Source organism: Paramormyrops kingsleyae, chromosome 25 (assembly GCF_048594095.1).
Source record: "Paramormyrops kingsleyae isolate MSU_618 chromosome 25, PKINGS_0.4, whole genome shotgun sequence".
Lineage (NCBI taxonomy): Eukaryota > Metazoa > Chordata > Actinopteri > Osteoglossiformes > Mormyridae > Paramormyrops > Paramormyrops kingsleyae.
In genome coordinates this window covers 28,543,294-28,561,310 of record NC_132821.1, presented here as the reverse complement: position 1 = coordinate 28,561,310, position 18,017 = coordinate 28,543,294, and the positions used below count along the sequence as shown (strand labels likewise).

The window sequence follows — 18,017 nt, the reverse complement described above, 5'->3', positions numbered from 1 at the left end:
GAACACCTTATGTATTCTATTTGGATTAAACCGGAATGTTTATTCTAAACCCGGTAGCTTGTATTCCTGTGGTTTTCATAGCTCCAGCCCAAAGCCAGCATAAGTGCCAATTGTTCGGTACAGGTCACCAAGAATCTTCTTAGCTTTTGCCTAAAGGATCGTCATCTTCTCCCACCTGAAATGCTGTACTAACGAACTGAGCCAAACTCCAACACTGAAATGAAGCAGACAGAGGGGAGACGATAATTAAACATTCCTGAAGCAATCTGGGCCTCATAAATATGGATATTGTAAATCCTAAAATCTGGTAAATGACATAAGAAGATGAGAGAAGCTCCTGAATTAAGATCTGTCAGAGGCAGCCACCCTGCTGCTCTCGGTCGCCATTGGTCTGTCACGGCGGCGGACAGCTTGTCGCCCCGGAACAGAGAGCAGGCCGAAAGCCTGTAGAAAACCACGAGGAAAAGAGATGGGTGGATTGGTCACCCTCCCCTACCACACACCGTCAACCTGCCACAACCTCACTCCAGCACCTGCTAAATATCACTCTTCACTCAAGGCCTTCGTGGTCCTGATAGGTCAGAACCAATCTGGTCCATTTCTTAACACCTGACACTACTTCTCAATTCATTAATGACTACTGTCTGGGATCATTAAAATAGGTTTCAAAGCATTAGTGATAAAAGGTCTAAGCATCAGTTAGCAAATATTAAGTATGGCTAATATGCTAGTGACTACAACATACTACTGGTTACAATATTTCATTATCCAATCAGGTAGTATGTATCATTTTCGTAAACGTAAGGTCGGTAATAAAAGGTAATAAAAAATTACATCATTTTCAAAATTGACGATAATAAACGATCCAAGGAGATGTTACAAAACTGATATTGCATTTTTATAATCCTCAGCCAGCGAGTGATGATGTTTTTCCGAGCTGGGCGATTCCGGATGACCTGCATCTACTCTCCATCTCACTCCTTCCCGTCTCTAATGAAGGAATGGCGGCTGCGCGTCTGCTTCTCGTCAATGACGAAACGCGGCCGTGCACTGACTGCGGCCCTGCATCTGCTGCAGGAACACATTAGGAGAAACATCGCTCTCCTCCGTCGTTCACATCCGTGTCTCGCCTCCACGCTAGAAGAGGCTCCTCCCCAAATTAGCCTGGAGAAGATGTTAGAGAAACAGATCAGGTTCTAAACCGTAGACAAGATTTACTAGAGTTTGTGGTATAAAGCACTTATGACTGTCAACTGATAGGTTTAGTCACACAATACTGTAAGTGAAATACACTCAGTGGCTATTCTATTGGATATCTGTATTACCAATCATAAACTGCATCCTCTTCCAGACAGCCAGTCATGCGACTGAAACTGAATCCATACAGAATCACACAAACAGAGGTTCAGTTACCACGTGGCCGATCATTAGAATGTAAATCTAAAAAAAGATTGTTGTGATTCTTGTGCCGTTCTTGTTGGGTCCTGCATCTCAGAAACAGCCAGCCCTCTGGCATTTTCAGTCATCACAGTATCTAGGGTTTACTAGAGACAAACAAAAACATTCAGTCAGCAGACGTTCTGTGGTGAAAAACACCTTGTTAATGGGAGAGGTCAGGGGAGGACAGACAGACTTGTTAAAGCTAACAGGAAGGCGACGAGTGCAAAAATAATAGCTCATTACAACATTGGTGCGCTCTTCTGTCAATTTGACTATATTAAAATATACCATAATTGTCATTAGATCTGAAACTTGTGGCCTAACACTCCAGATTACTTATTTTAATAAATAACAAATTATTGTTTTACTAAATCCTATACAGAGGTTGATAGCATAGATCCAGAAAGTAAAAATCCAGAAGATTTTGTTTCAACTGACCAGTCACAGTCACAAAGTATTCAACTCTTTAGTTGAAACAAAATCTTGGTCTGGATTTTTATTTTCTGGACCTGAACAATCCACCTCTGGTCCTATATGAGTGCTTAGAAATCCAGATAGTTTTCCTCCAGGTGCACTAAAGCCACTGCATCTTTACATTTTGTCTTCTGTTCAGACCCTTTCTCCTTTATCTGTCCTTTAACCCTCTTCTGATGCTAACATTCTATGGAAGAAGAAAGTTCCATTTCTGCTCACTAAAACCCAATTAATGTATTAGCTTATGAACAGCCTCGTGAGGGTAACGCAGAAAAAATTACTTTCTCCCGGGTCCATCGTCATAGATAAGAAGTGCAGTGGCCCCTCATGGACGAATGAGCTCTGGAAGATGCAGCCGGAGTTATCATTTTTGCGATGATTGGTCCGGGGCTCTGTACAAAGGAGCCATATTCTGAAGCAGCCGTCTAGCTGGCTGCTACGGACGCACCACTCGTCTGCTACGCCCAGCACGCCTAAGTGGTTTTTAATCGCACTCCGTCAATACAGGAGCAAATGACTAGGGAGAGGAAGGTACCGGCTACTCTCAGGATGGTGCTCACCTTGCGGGGAGGAGTAACAGGCTTTGCCAGCGGCCATGCCAACAGCCATGACTTCCAGGGAGTCGTACCATTTAATGTCCCACTCAGAGGAGGATATAGACAACATCTGGATGAGTCAGTACCATGGTAGGCTCTGAGAAAGATTCTGCCCACCAGGAAGCCGTTTGAAGGACATTAAAGTAAGCAAACTGCTTTGCATGACAAAGAGACATGGAGGATTGGTTTGTGTCTTGGCATTGGGGCCGAGACACAATGCCAAGATGGTTCCAGAACAGGCCTAAAGGTTCAGAGAAAACAGGAGTGCATAATACACAGTCAGAACCGCCTTTCTTCGTAAACAGTCAGGGCTGTTTGTATTTCTGCTGCACTTCCAGAAGACTCGAAAATGGCCAGAGAATGAATGTTGCACCTCTTGTAATATCATAACATTATTCTTCTCAAACCAGTTTGCGATTCATCCATGAGTCGTCGGTAATAATGAATGGACTTGCTAATATAGACAAAGATACATACTAGAGCGGAGGAAGCCGCTCTGGTGACTGAGTGTTTCACTGAGACCCAAGGAGAGGTCAAGTGGGCCTCCTAGAAGCCACTGGTGTAGGAGACAGTGCGTTCAGGTTATAGTTTGTAATCTAGGCCAGTGTTTCCCAACCCATACGGTTCACATTTTTGCTCCCTCCTAGCCTCCGACAGTCCACATTTTAGCTGGAGCTACTAGGGAGCAAAAACGTCTGGACCGTCTGGGGGTTCCTGAGGCCCAGGTTGGGAGACACTGCTATACTGTAGGCCAGGAGTCACCAGGCTTATCCATAAAGGGCCAGTGTGTGTGCAGGTGTTTGGAATAACCTGTAGGTCAGCTGTTCAATCCCGGGTGTGAGGACTCATCAGCCAATCAGTCCTCTAATTAGTGACCTAATTAGGGAGTTGCAGAGAGAACCTGCACATACACCGGCCCTTTGCGGATAAGATTGGCCACCCCTGATCTAGGCAAACTGATAATGCTATTTCATTGTCCCTGGTGGAATTTCTATATATAAGCGGAAGGAGTGGGATCAAATAAAAATCAATATCCCAGGGAAAGGTGTGTTTTCTCCTACTTAAGAAGGACGGGACAGAGTCAGGCAGTCCTTTCCTTGCAGGCCGACAGCACCATGACGGTCTGTTTAGCATTCAGGGCGACTAACACGCATGTGTGAATGGATGACGACGGGGAGGAGACTCTATCTGTGTGACAGGCAGCTGCGATCCGATTAAAAAGGCACGGTAAAACGGAAATGAGCTTTGTCGTCCGTACACCGGTGCTTGCAAAGAACTCAGCCCTTCCTCAGTGCCATTTGCAGCTGATTAACAAATGCTCATGCCTAAAATGCAATGCATCAAGGTAGAACTTAACTAGAGAACAATTCACATTACTGTTGTCCTAATGTATGATAATTAAGACTATATATATATTACATGTATATAAACCAGATTGATGCTCAATTCATAGAGATTACATGTAGATACTGTGACTATTCAGTTGATCAGGGTTTCTGTTTCTCTTTGGGAACCTGAATACATCAGTACCACGGATGTACACAGAGTACAACACTTGTGCAAAGGTTCTGAACAAACACGCTGCATAAAATCAACATGAAAGCGATGATAAGTCAAATGAAGCGTGCGTCAAACGAACAATGCATCAAACGAAAAAGCTAGTCTGCATTAGCCTCTCATCTCTACTGCTGCTGAGCAAATAGCCGGCATAAAGAGCAGAATTACTCTGCGGAATCTGCCCTCCGGACATAAAGCATGAAATTTATAGACCCACACATCACACACGGCAGTTTCTATACCAGAGAACAAAAAGCTGATTTTAATCAGCACATCAGAAATATTAACTTAATCACGCATGAGACGTTTATTGCAGCTATCAAGGATGTTTGTGGCAACAAGTTCATTTCTGAAACGCAAATGAAGGCGAGAGAATATCATTGACTAATCTAAATACACAATCTTAGCGTTCATTAGAGGAACACAGTACCACAGTTCATAGAGAAACAGAGCTGGGAGACACAGCTTGATTGTAAACTGATAGTACATTAACAAGGCGTGCGGACAATAAACAGCACTTGATACCAAATAAAAGTGGGCCGCTCCATTTTTTGACTGAATTCAGTAACACTTTAATATTACAAAACCTGTGTCCTTGAATCCAGAACCTTATAATCTAATAGTGAGGAATGAATCCTTCTCCATTAGCATGGGGCAAAACCACAAGGCGCAATCTTTGCTCCTGCAATGATTTTTAATTAGAGTTTCTCATAAACCTGCCGCCATCTCCAACCACAAACCTCAGACGAAATCACTCTGTAGCCAGACGGGCTTCTCTGTGTCCTGCTTCCAAAAATACTCAGGCATTTCTCTTCAGCGACGTGCTTATCACTTACAAACACACAAATGGGAAAGCCTATTGCATTTGCCCGAGGCCGTAATTGGTAAGAGATTTGGTTTGCGTGGGTTGCCTAGAAACAATTCGAAAAACACAAATAAACTGTAAATTCAAATTTTAATTCTTAAATATGCCTTTGGGGATATGAGTGTTTCTCCACTAAAAGCAAAAACAACCAGCACAATACCTTGCATCACACTCTTCTATTATCCTGCTCTTCTTGAGTTTATCCTCATTAATTTAACCACCTGTATTTTATAACAAAAGTGTATGACATTATATATCCTCTGGAAATGTTATGTATTGTTGTTTGAACAGGAAGAATTAATAAAGAAAACTGCAAAGTAACAAACTGTGAGACATAAACCGTGAACCAAAATGCTCAATATGTCTCCCATTGTGTTTTTAAATTAAAAAAGAAATATATGTGTGTGTGTGTGTGTGTGTGTGTGTGTGATGAGCGGGTATGCTTATCCTTATCGGGACACCCTTGTATTTTGGTTATGGTTATGGTTATGGTTATGGTTATGGTTAGGGCTCGGTGGGGGTTAAGGTTGTCATAGTTAGCATTAGCATTTTTCCCCTAGAAGTGAATGAGCGGTCCCCATAAGGTTAGGTATACCCAACTGTGTGTATGTGTGTGTGCGTGTGTGTATATATATCTATCCTAAAACCAAAAGGGCAGTAAAAATTGAAGATGAGAGTACAGGGGCATGCAGCCGAAATGCATGGATTAAATAGATTTTTATGGATTACTTGCTAGTTCTGTAGCCTGTCTTGACAGACAGAGGGGTCCTCTGTGACTTTGAACTGGGAACGACTGTGGATGGATTTACATACATCACTGGCAAAGGTCAGTGGGGAACAGCCAGCAAAAGGAAGGACCGACATCAATCAGTCAAGAAGAAATGGCAGCCTGATCTCCTTGCTGCAGTGGAAGGGTCGGTGTCCCCACCACGCGTACCCAGAATGCCTTGCTGAAATAGCACAACGGATCGGTGATCCCGCAGAAGGTGCGCAGATCACAAAGGCTGGCATTTGCAGAACTGATTCAAAAGTCAAAAGCTCAGTTAATACGCTTTGGGCAATGGTCTCTTTGGTTTTCCGTGAGGTTTATCCTAGCAGATAAGGGTGTGGAGGAAAGGGAAGAGGAGATCTAAGCGTAGGGCTTCTTAGGTAGCCAAGCATGTACATGTAACACTGTGCATATCTCCAGAATAACGTTCGTGTTTCCAGAGTGATAATTATGTTGATTTGGCTTGTACATGGCTGCCCAGTAGCATAATACGTGACAGTTTCTTTATATTTTTTTCGTTCAGGCTTGGTCCACTTCATTAACACCCAGGTTTGCACAACACTAGCCTCCTCGACAGTCAGGATGTAGATTCATTCATCCATAGTGCAAAGCGAGAATGCTGAGGGATCGTCTACCGCAGCAGACAAAGCAAGGATGTACTGAATTCGCCTTGCCGCTACGGCGTGGGTGCCGTGTTTCGGCCAGCGTACGGGCAGACGAACGCTCCACTCCGAGGGCCATTAGCGAGCGGCCTGACAGGAAATGAACGAAGCCGCCTGGAGATCGACTGTGATTTGTCTCCATTCAGATGGAACTGAAGGATTTTTATGAGCGGTAACCTGAACCATTGGCTGGCATTAAGTATTCAGGAGTAGCCTGGAAGTGCAGGAACCCAGCCGGCCAGAAGGACAGGTGCAACATGAGCTGCTAGGAAGGGGAGAGACGAATAGTGGCTAAACTCCGGTCCCAGCTCTTGCCAAGGCCTCTGAAGCTATGTTGGCGTTGACCAGGGGCACTGGGCCAGAGAGCAGAGAATTCCTTTCTGTGAAGTCAGAGGGCCGCCTCAGGTGGGCACCGTGACCAGCTGTGCCATCGGCACTGCCCCAGGCCCCTGTCCCAGTGAAGTCGAGCTGGTAGCCATGGGACCAGTGAATCGGATCAACACACCACTTCAAACAGTATGAACAATCTCCAGGTGTCAAACGTCTTTCCCCTTCAGTTCCCCATAAACCCGAATGAATCAGGTCCTCGAAGTCCCAGAAGAGAGTAATGAACTCTCTTCATATCCCCGGTGTTTATTTTCTGCTTTTACATTGGCATGATAAAATGAGACACGTTGGTTTAATTCCCAGCGCAATCCCTCACAGCTAGAGCTGTCTGAACAAAACAAAATACAGCCAATCGAGTCGCAAGATAGTGGGCCGTGAATCCCAAATTAAATGTTAAATTAAACCTGTGGATTGATTATTTCTCTGCATCCAGTAATTATCATATAATAAATCTTGAGTGTTTTTAACCCTGACATGCAGCTTTTTTTGTCATCAACTCACCTTGGTGAAGTAATTTGATGCAAATGGCTCATGAATGCAGATCTACGGAGAGCGCAGAGACACAGCAAAGTGGAGCATCGTGTCACAGGGACAAGGAATCACATATCATAATATTCACAATATTCATAATAACTCAGAAGATTGACTTTCCACTCGGGAATTATTACGTCGGAGCATGGATCTAACTTGTTCATTACTTTGGAAGAATAATTACATTTATTAAATCATGATCAACTTTTATCAAACTTTTATAAATGCACGCACCTGAGGCTACCGGGGCAAAAGGCAGGATTTTAGTCTTTAATTACCTTCAAATATAAATGTTTCACATACAGCCATCTACTCTGATAATATAATCAAAAATCAGCCCCAAAATGAATTATATGTAGCTGCTGTGTGAGTGGACATAGTGTTAATCAAGGGAGAGATCAGGTAGCATTAGCCTTAGCGGACTGGAGCCCCATAAACAATGATTCATTAGCTGATACACAAAAACCTTAGATCCCTCTGGCAGTTGACTGTCACCCTGTCAGTGCCAAGACCCCCAGGCCTTCTTTGGTAATGCTGGCTGCTCCGTTTATCTCCAGCTTTTGGTGAAGCTATTGACCGTCTACTGGGTCGTAAATCTGCGACTGCAGTGACACGTTATGTAAATCTGTGTTTGAAGTTCTGCAACCACCTTATGACCTTCTGTCGGAGGATATCCTATAGAAGATACAGGATATATATATATATACACACACACAGACACAGAACTGTAAACAAACTTTGTAGGAGCCGCTCATTCATTTCTGTAGGCAAAATGCTAATGCTAACTATGACACCTTTAACCCCTACCCAGCCCTAACCATAACCATAAGTAACCAAACAAAATGCAAGACTTTTCACTATTTTAGTTTTTTGATTGCGGAAAAATAATGGAAACTGGTCAAAAAAAGTTTTTTAAAAAAAGGTTATTTATCACATTGTGGGGACATTTGGTCCCCACAAGGTAAGGTATATCTAGACAATGCACACATACATACATATATACTGCCCATTCAACAATTGATATCGATAACTGCTTATGGAACACAGGGCTGTAGAGTGCATATGTATAGTCACGGATAAGCCCCTGTTGTGTCATTTGTTTAGGAATTAAAGAGAGACATTTGTGTGTGTGTTTGTGACCCCTTTCCGGATTCCCTTTCCAGCTTTGCATAATGAAAAGATGTTTTGAAGCGAACCCTTTAAACAAAGGAAGGCAGAGCTAATTCCAGGGTGACATTAAGACAGTTGCTGAGCTGGTAACCTAGAAACAGTGTGTGGCTGTGGAGGAGGCCGGTGTCCAACTCATTACTCAGCTTCCCAGTTCGGCCTCCCCCTGACAGGTGGCTGATCCTCTCTGCAGGCCTGCACGATTAGCGTTAGCACAGGGGGTTTCACACCCGGAAGAGTCACTTCCAGGCAAACGAAACCCGACATTTTTGTCAGATCAGAATCACGGAGTTTAGCACCACATGTAGTGCATTTACCTGAAGACAGATCAAATTGTGTTGTTGAAATAGCTTAAGCACAAACATGTTTACAAAGGCTAAATGTAACAGTCTTAAATCTTAAAATAGGTCTTAAAATCAATTTCTAGTGTATATTTCTTAAAACTCTCACGTAGACTTCTGTAACGACTAGAAATCTCTGCTGGGTAAGTGGCCGAACAGACGGATGCATAGATGGATGGATGAATGGATGGATGAGTGCACATCTGTTACAGAATATGCAATAGATATAAGAAACATTTGGTACGTCAAGTTCTTACTATGAGAAAAGCAATTTTCAGATTTTCTAGGAAAAACATAAGAGCTGCGATCAAAGATCAGCGAGAACATCTTGCCCGTTTCTTAACTACCAGTGAAACAACTGCTATTCATTCAGCCAAACCCCGGCAGCTAATTAGCAAGAATAATTCGAACTGCAAGAATAATGTGAACTTCGCATCTTGCGAACCCTCGTGCGAAAACTCCAGACAGACCTTCTGAGCAGCTTGAAAAGCTCCGAGATCTACAGCGAATTAAAAAAAAATAAAAAAAATCAGAGTTTTAGTTTCCTTGGGCAGACCCAGAACATAAAAGAATCATCCGGTGATGAACTGCAAGCAGGCTTTATAAGAAAGGCAAAAAAAAAAGCTGATTATTTCACTTGCAAGTTTTTAATTTTTCAGCTTGAAGGGGAAGGGAGATGAGTAAACAGCCTGATTATTTTTTCTACTCTTTTCAGCCAAACTGCCTAAATGTAAGAAATGAAATCTCCCGGCTATACCATCATCCACCTTGGACACTTTAACCATCACATCATTCCTCTTGGCGAATTGGAAGAGGTGCTCATCGGCGCCGAGATCCCTTATCAAAATTTAATTTGCGTTGGCCCCTATAAATCAGCTCTAAAACCTTCATAAAAGTACAGCCTTCACTTTAAACATCCTCGTTCTGGCGGCTAACCATGAAAACTGCTATACCAGATTTGGTACAGAGTGTTGTTATGTGGCTTTGCGGGGTAGCCTGCTGTTCTTATAATCAGAAGGTCACCGGTTGAAATTCCCGCACCCGCAGAGTGATGTCCCTGTGGACCCTCGAGCGAGGCCCTTAAACCCCAGCTGCTCTAGGGCCTCTCTGACCTGCTTTCACTTGTACTGTATGTCACTTTGCATTATGGCATTTGCTAAACAAAAAGAAATCGTTATTGCTGAAACCTTCGGAACAAATGAAAACAATCTGAATGTTATCCCATCGGCATGTGACGTCACTCACTGTTTCATCGCTCATGTACCTTGTTCTCCGGGGGTCTCACCTGCAGAAGGTGTTACTGCGGTTGTAGTAACTCATATTTTGAATGCCGTTAGCGTGGGGCATTAGCATACTGAGCTACCGCCAATGTGAATACAGTAAAAATGTATCCTTCAGGAAGCCTGGGATAAATAGCTCCCAGACAGGAGTGCGGATCAGACATGCTGTCCTTCTTATGGGAAGGGGATGAAGGAGATGAAGAAGATGGCGGAGGCACTGACAGGATGGTGCTCGCAAACGGCACCGCAGAGCAAATAAAGAGCGATCTGTGGTTCTGGTTTCGGACGCCGGAGCTGGGCTCTTCAGAGAGGACGTTCCGCCCGCCTGCTCTCCTCTGGTCCCTCACTTGTTTAAAGTCACAGCAGAATGGAATCTCACGTCTGTCACGCGAGAAGGTCTGGATACGGAACAGACCAGCTAGACGCAGGCGTATTATCTAATGTATACAAGACGATCCCACACTGTACCACTGGAATTACTCTCTGAATACTGTACTCTATAAAAGTATTTATTATCTCATTAAATCCTGCATATAATTTAGAGAGCATCTTATGAGGAAATGTACTTATGGTGCCTAATAGGTTTTCCAACAGTCTCTAATTACCTAAAAGCCTTAAAAGCACCCAGCCGTATCTGGGAAATAAAGTACCAAAGCGAATGCAAACAGGGCAACCGGGTCAGAAAAGATAGCAGAGCGAAAGCTAGAAGCTTAGGGTCACGTCCTGGGCAGCTCGTCCCCGGCGGCAGCTCAGGTCACCTTGTGCCTAAACACAGCTCGGATGTAACACGGCGGCTCACCAGGCTTGTGAAACAGCCCCCCCCCCCCCCAGGAAAGTGGTCTCTGTCGATGATTCCGAGCCCCTTCGTGTCTCTGTCTGTGAAAGTGGATCACTCACAGAACACTCATCACTCACAGAACACTCATCACTCACAGAACACTCACCAGTCCGCTGTATGTCCTGTGTATTTCTGAGCCATCGCCACTGAACTTTGCTTGACCCTCTTTGCACTTTTACTGTTTAATGTCATTTATTTTATATCGCTACCGTCTATTGATGTGTAAATATGTTGTTCCTGTGTAGATGTATATGTGTGTATTGCTACTGTGAACCTGATATTTCCTTGGGGATTAATATATGTATCTATCTATCTGTCTATCTGTCTATCTAGTCCAGAGTCTGTCCCAGAAGCCATACACAGCTTTCCTGTTATTTTATTATAGGATAAGTCACGTTGCACAGCCTGATTTAACTAGCAGGTGAGCATTTGCTGGCTGGCAACTCAGAACTGAACCACTTATGCTGGTGTGTCAGTTATACCTGAACTGCCCCTGAGTGCAGGACAGAGGCACACACACACACACACACACACACACATGCACGGACACACACGCATGGACACACACACACACACACACATGCACGGACACACACGCATGGACACACACACACACACACACACACAAGGTTTTCCTCACATAAATGCCTCTTTGATTCTCGCTGAGTTTCAAATCCAAAGCGTCTCATACTCTGCCCACAAAGACCAGCTGCTCTTTTCACACCATCCAAATGCCCCCTCGCCCAGTACTGTGGAATACGATCAGTTAACATGCAGGCTGACAGTAACCAGTTGCAGCAGAGTGATTCGAAACTACCCCAGAAGCAGGTTCGCGTGACACTTCACAAAGACAAAGGTCACGGCCGTCAAGCATCCTCCGTTTACAGCACGTGATGATTCCCCCGTTCGCAGCAGTGAACTTTACCTGTGCTCAGGGTGCCTGTGATTATCCGGAAGACGTACTGGGCAAATTTGAAGATCTGCCGCTTGCACCTCTTCCTGCAGCCGCTCATTTTCAACACGCGGTTCCTCGTTCCCTGCTGCCGCCGCGCGACCACTTGGTTCGGAGATCCTCAGCGACGCGGCGTGCTCTGTCGACCGGCAAGCACTCAGCCCCAGTGCTGAGACTGGGGGGGCCGGGAGGAGGGGGACCGGGTGGGGGGGGGGGGGTGGCAGGCACAGCTGCAGGAGGCCGCAGACGCAAACCGGCACACGCGCCTTACGTCGTCTGTGTGGCCGGCCAGAGGCTGATTTCCCTCTTCCTCACGCGGCCAGACTTTCTGGGCTCTTATACAGCAGCTGTGTGCCGCGTCTAGCCCTATCTGTGCACATTACAGCCTCTCGGGCCTCAGGGAGGCGGAGCCTGTAAGGCCCAATGAGAGGAGAGGGAGGGGAATATAAAAGAGCCACTGGGAATCTCTCCCGGTTCATTGACAGAATCAGATTTACTAGTGAGTTCCAGGATAAACAGAGGCAGATAGTAGGCGTGGGGGAGATTGGGCTACTGAAACAGGTCCAGGCAGCAATGAAGCGAAGGCGCCCCAGGTCAGGCGCAGGAACGACTTAAAAAATCCGCTGAAAATAGCAACGTCGCTAATGGAGCAGTGAGTTAGGACCCACATCCATCCCTGCTAATTACCTCCTTTTCAATTATAGTCATCTGTCACAGGTGAGGCTTCAGTTCGACGGGAACTGAAATGAACCCCCTCGGTGTAATTTTCATCTGCAAATCATCCACCTTCAACAGGTGTCAGCGCTAATTAATAGACATTGCTTAAAAATTTCTGTGTGGCAGAAAACAGAACCCAGATTCAGATTTCCTGGTTTCTATAATAGTAAACATACTGTAGTATGCAAGTAGCCAGAGTTGAGGCAAACGGTTTTGTTTGCCCTTTCGTTTTCTTCTAAACAAACAGCCAAACACACAATTATTAGCACAAGCAGCTCTCATCTCCCGTCTGCCCAATACTGTAATTTCACTACCTGAGTCTCGCTGAAAAGTAGTGTCCCTTTTAACAGCCCGACATTTTCCTCTTAGTCACTACATTATATGTCTATATAGACAGATCGCACGTGTAGGTAGAGACCTGAGACATTATCTCTTGGCATCCAGCTGTAGGAGCGCTGCTCTTCTATCTCGAGCAAAGCGTGTCGAGGTGTCCTTGAACGTCCAGTGGGATTCATTACCATACGGTGGCCTCGTTCTCTCTCCCCACAGAGAAGAAACCAGAACCTTCAGGCAGAACCGCTGAGCCCCACTCCTGTTGAAATATTTAATCCCCGGGAGGCTCCTGGGCTGCCCTTCTGCCGGGGAGCCCAGGGGAGCGCCGGTCTTCCTGAAGATCCGCTTCCTGAAGACCCGCTTCCTGAACCTCCAGCCTCGGCAAACCAGGCAGGAGGTGTGATCTAGCATGAAGCTGGCATCTAGACACCGAGCTTGGAAAGAGGGAGTCAGAGCCGTCACGGGTATTTCAAAGGGTGTTTATAACGATCCTAAGTAAACACCTCTAAATGTTTACGCCGTGTGTCCATTAGGTACAGAGCTATCGTTCTGAGGCTGTTTCAGTCGTGTAACAATCTTCGAAAGCCTTGGACAGAAACTCTTAAAAGTCCGAGTTCTAACCCTGATGGATACCTCACAGAAGAATCCTGCTCTTAGTCCTGTTTAGGGACACACATCTTCTTGTTTGTTCCCCTGTCTTGTAATAAGCTCTCCAAGCTCAGGAACACCATGAAAACAGCATGGAACAGCATGGAACAGCATGGAACCCTGGACAGTCCACGTTTTTGCTCCCTCCCAGCTCCCAGCCAATCAGGAACACCGAATACCTGGTACAGGTGCGCTGGGAGCCGAGAGGAAGCAGAAACGTCAGCGGCTTTCACAAAACTCTCCAAAAAATTGACATTTAATTTTCCTAATTAAACACATTTTTAAAGCACTCATAATACTCCCCCTGACTTTTAGGACACTCACTCCATTGTCTTCAGAAACTGTGAGCTGCCATGACAGCCGAACTCTAAAGGAAATTGGCCCAGATTTCAAAGGAAATTTATCTTCAAAAGGTGGTTTTTGATAGTCATGAAACATCTCACCCAGTGAATATGAAGATGACGCCCTGACACTTATCAAAACTACAAATGGATGTGTCAGAGCCCTCGGATATGTGTTTTGCTTCTGAGAGTTGGGCTGTGGAGGTGTGACAGACTGACCGATGCGTCAGACACCGCAGAAACACCTGCGTCCCGAGGAGCACGGCAGCAGATTGCCGTTTGCGAAACTCCGTGGTTCACCTTCCGCTGAGTCTGATCTATCCAACCATTTTAACAATTATCTCGCCAGCTGTATGAATATCCCCTTCTGCACTGGAATCTGTCCCCAGTGGAATTAACTGGCTTATATTATGACAGAAAAGCTCATATTGTAAAATCAACCACCATTTAAAAAATGATATGCAGACTATTTTTTTATATGTGGGAATGCCAGTTCCATTACTTATATAATAATAATAATAATATTAATAATAAAAAATTTAAACACATATACCATAGACACATGACATGAAATTAGGAAAGTCCCCCCCAGGAAGAATCTCTGCTGCCTCCATTTGATGTTTCAGAAATAGGGATATTAATAATCTCTTGTAAGACTCTCGTCGGGGGGGGGGGGGGGGGGCCTGCGCTGGACAGCCTGCGCTGAAGCTGCCACCTGCGAGACGTAGGATGGGACAGCGGATGACAGAGTGGCCTCTAGGGTGCAATGGCCAACGGATACAACTGTGGCAACCAGCAGGGCCAGAGCCTGGCCAGATACAGAAAGCGGGAGGGCCGATGGGTATATAACCAAAGCAGGAGGAGAAGGAGAAGGTGTATGGGTATATAACCAAAGCAGGAGGAGAAGGAGAAGGTGTATGGGTATATAACCAAAGCAGGAGGAGAAGGAGAAGGTGTATGGGTATATAACCAAAGCAGGAGGAGAAGGTGTATGGGTATATAATCAAAGCAGGAGGAGAAGGTGTATAGGTATATAACCAAAGCAGGAGGAGAAGGTGTATGGGTATATAACCAAAGCAGGAGGAGAAGGTTTATGGGTATATAACCAAAGCAGGAGGAGAAGGTGTATGGGTATATAACCAAAGCAGGAGGAGAAGGTGTATGGGTATATAACCAAAGCAGGAGGAGAAGGTGTATGGGTATATAACCAAAGCAGAAGGAGAAGGTTTATGGATAGATAGCCAAAGCAGGAGGAGACGGAGAAGGTGTATGGGTATATAACCAAAGCAGGTGGAGAACAGGAGGGTTTACAGGTAGATAACCAAAGCAGGGGGAGAACAGGAGAGTTTACAGGTATATATCCAAACCAGGAGCAGACCAGTAGGGCTGATTGGTAGACAACCAAATCAGGAGGAAAATAGGAGGTCTGATGGGTAAATAACCCAAACAGGAGGAGAACAGGAGGGTTTGTGGGTATATAACTTAAGCAGAAGGAGAACAAGAGGGTTGACAGGTAGATAACCAAAATAGGAGGAGAACAGGAGCTCTGAGAGATACCCTTATTTCACCACTAACCTCAGTCCATGTTGTTCACACTAACCGTTGCTCTGATCCAAAGCACAGCCCCATACATGCGCTGTGCTCTACAAAAGAGCAAACTCTGCACTCTGCCAGTGGTTTACGAGGGAGTTAAAATGATTAATGGGTTCCAAAGCGATAAATGGAATAGGGAGAGCATGGTGGTTTTTGTGGCAGAGAAACACAGCCCTCATTGAAAGGGGACGTTAATCACACCTTGTGATGCAAGTACCAGGCATGACACTACTGTGTGGAAATCATTAGAAAATCCTGGAAGCTTTTATATTAGAATATAATTAATAAATAATAATAATAATAGATTTAATTTATAACGCACTTTACATTTAAAATAAATCTCAAAGTGCTTCATGTTTTGGTTTTGGTTATAGCGATAGCATCTATATCTGTATCTATATTTATTACACATATATTACACAGGTTTACACAACGACACAATCACCACATGTATCGGGTGCCATATAAGCAATTCTAGACCCTATTCAGCATTTGCTCCCCCCCCCCCCCCATAAAGCAAATTAATTGTTACCGACAGAGTCCCCCTAACAGAGTCAAATTCTAGAACCACCCGTGGAGTGATTTTTCCTGTATAATCTTACACCAATGGAAAATAAAGCCAAAGAACAGCGACACGCATCTGGGGATTTTGTTTACGATTAATTTTTAATGAGTAAACAGTACGAGTCCTGCGTTACGATGGAAGGCGGTCTGGCGTGGCTGCGGCAACCGGCGGCTGATTTCCCGAAGATGTGACATTGCCCCAACTGAGAATTATATCGCCTTTCCTATCTGGTTGTCACAGATCTGGGCCGTTGTGGCCCGATTCTGCATGCTGGGGCCACCTGCTGTCCAGGTGATTCTGAAAACCCCCCCACCCCCATATTTCTCACCGATGATGTGCTAGCGTCGGGACTGTCTCATATTTACGCGGCTTCCATCACCAAGAGCTCACTTCTGCCTCAAACGTATAGCAAGCAATTGTGCATGACGTATTAGCTAATCGTTAAATTAGCTAATATGAATTAGTTATAGTCCGTCACAACACACGTGCACACACACACACACATACACATAGACAACGCTGAACTTTGGAATGCTTAAAGATACCACGACACCTAGCTACACGATTTTGGAGAGCAAACATGAGCACCTGGAGGTCATATGAGAAAAACATATAAACACGGAACAAGAGACGGGAATCAAACCTCCAACCCTCGAAACCTACAGGGCTTAGATAACCCCCCAATCAGTGATATGCCTAACAAAATTTAGGGATGTAGCTAATAATTTCACCTTGCCCCGTCCCGCCCCCTTTCGTCGTATAGTTATATAACGTCACATATTCAAGGCATAATTCCAAGTAAGTTCCACTAGGATGGAGGTATCAGGGGATACATAACATGTATATCATAGACACCCCTTCATTCATATTGCAGTGAATGAGTTTCATATTGGGAGATTTTGTTTGTATTTCATGACTGAATCATGAGCATTAAATAAAATTCACTCATACTAAATCCAGGGATCTATCCTTCACTCATGCAGGGTCCTCCTGAAAATGTGACCTTCTTTTCTGCCTTACATAAGCCATATTGAATGGTTATTAAATAAGATCAAATAAGTGAGGCGGACTACGACGGACAGTTTCGTGCTGCATGTTATGCTGGGGTCAGCAGACATAACGCCGGGTGACAGCGTTTATGGGGAGTTCCGCGGCGGTATCGTTCGGGATCCGCAGGAACCCAGGATGAAAGCTGGAGTTTTCATCTCCGGCAGGCTTATGGCAGCGTGACGGTAAGACATGGCGTGTGCCGTGGGCCTGCCTGAGAAGGCGGTATTAGGAGCCCGTGCGCCGACCCGTTAACTTGCAAATTAATTCACTCAACACCCCCATGTGGCCACTTCTCACGGATCCCATCAAGACGCCCGACGTTGCCTGAATTTCAGAAGACCAGTAGCAGCATACTCCCTCAAGGCTGTATGCAGGGGCGGAGCCAAATAGCACTGAAAACTGATTGGCCCCTGGAATGCGCCTTTCCATGTCACTCACTGATTCAAAATATATCATTGGCCAATGATAAGGCTGTCCTTCTGTATGATTTACGCCCCATCTTAAGACCCCTTAAAAACCCCAGAATCTCCCTGAATCCCGTCCAGCGTTGCAGGTAAACAGCACTGTCCCATATGGCTTAATTTAATGCATGTTGTTTCCAAGGAATACATTAATACACATCTAATACCTGTACATTGGAGAGACATGTGGAATGTTGGGGATTTTATTATTTTAGTTTTTTTATGGATATGTCTTTTATATGTTTTAGGTAGGGACATTTCTGCTAGAATGACTGCCTTATGAAGTGTGAAATGAAAGTAAATGTAGGCCAACAGGGATGGCGTGCTGGTGCAGTGGCCAGGGTTCGAGGTTCCGCCAAGGTTCCATGTGCCTGGAGTTCACATGTTCTCCGTGTGTCATTGTGGGGTTCCCTCTGGATACTCCAGCTTCCCATCATGGTTCAAAGACAT

The 18,017-nt window shown here is 44.9% G+C and overlaps 1 protein-coding gene across 3 annotated transcripts in view; it reads right to left on the bottom strand.

Annotated features, from left to right (window-relative positions):
* The window catches only part of LOC111853147 (Kv channel-interacting protein 4-like), a 49,535-nt gene that overhangs the window by 28,767 nt on the left and 2,751 nt on the right, over positions 1–18,017 (bottom strand). The window contains exon 1 of one of the 3 annotated variants that reach the window (XM_023829783.2): positions 11,833–12,049. The exons of the other annotated variants lie outside the window; for them this stretch is intronic. Within the exon in view, the coding sequence (XP_023685551.1) occupies positions 11,833–11,920 (88 nt within the window). The 5' untranslated portion in view covers positions 11,921–12,049. Of the gene's footprint in view, positions 1–11,832; positions 12,050–18,017 lie in introns of those variants that run through there. 3 annotated transcript variants of the gene reach the window in all.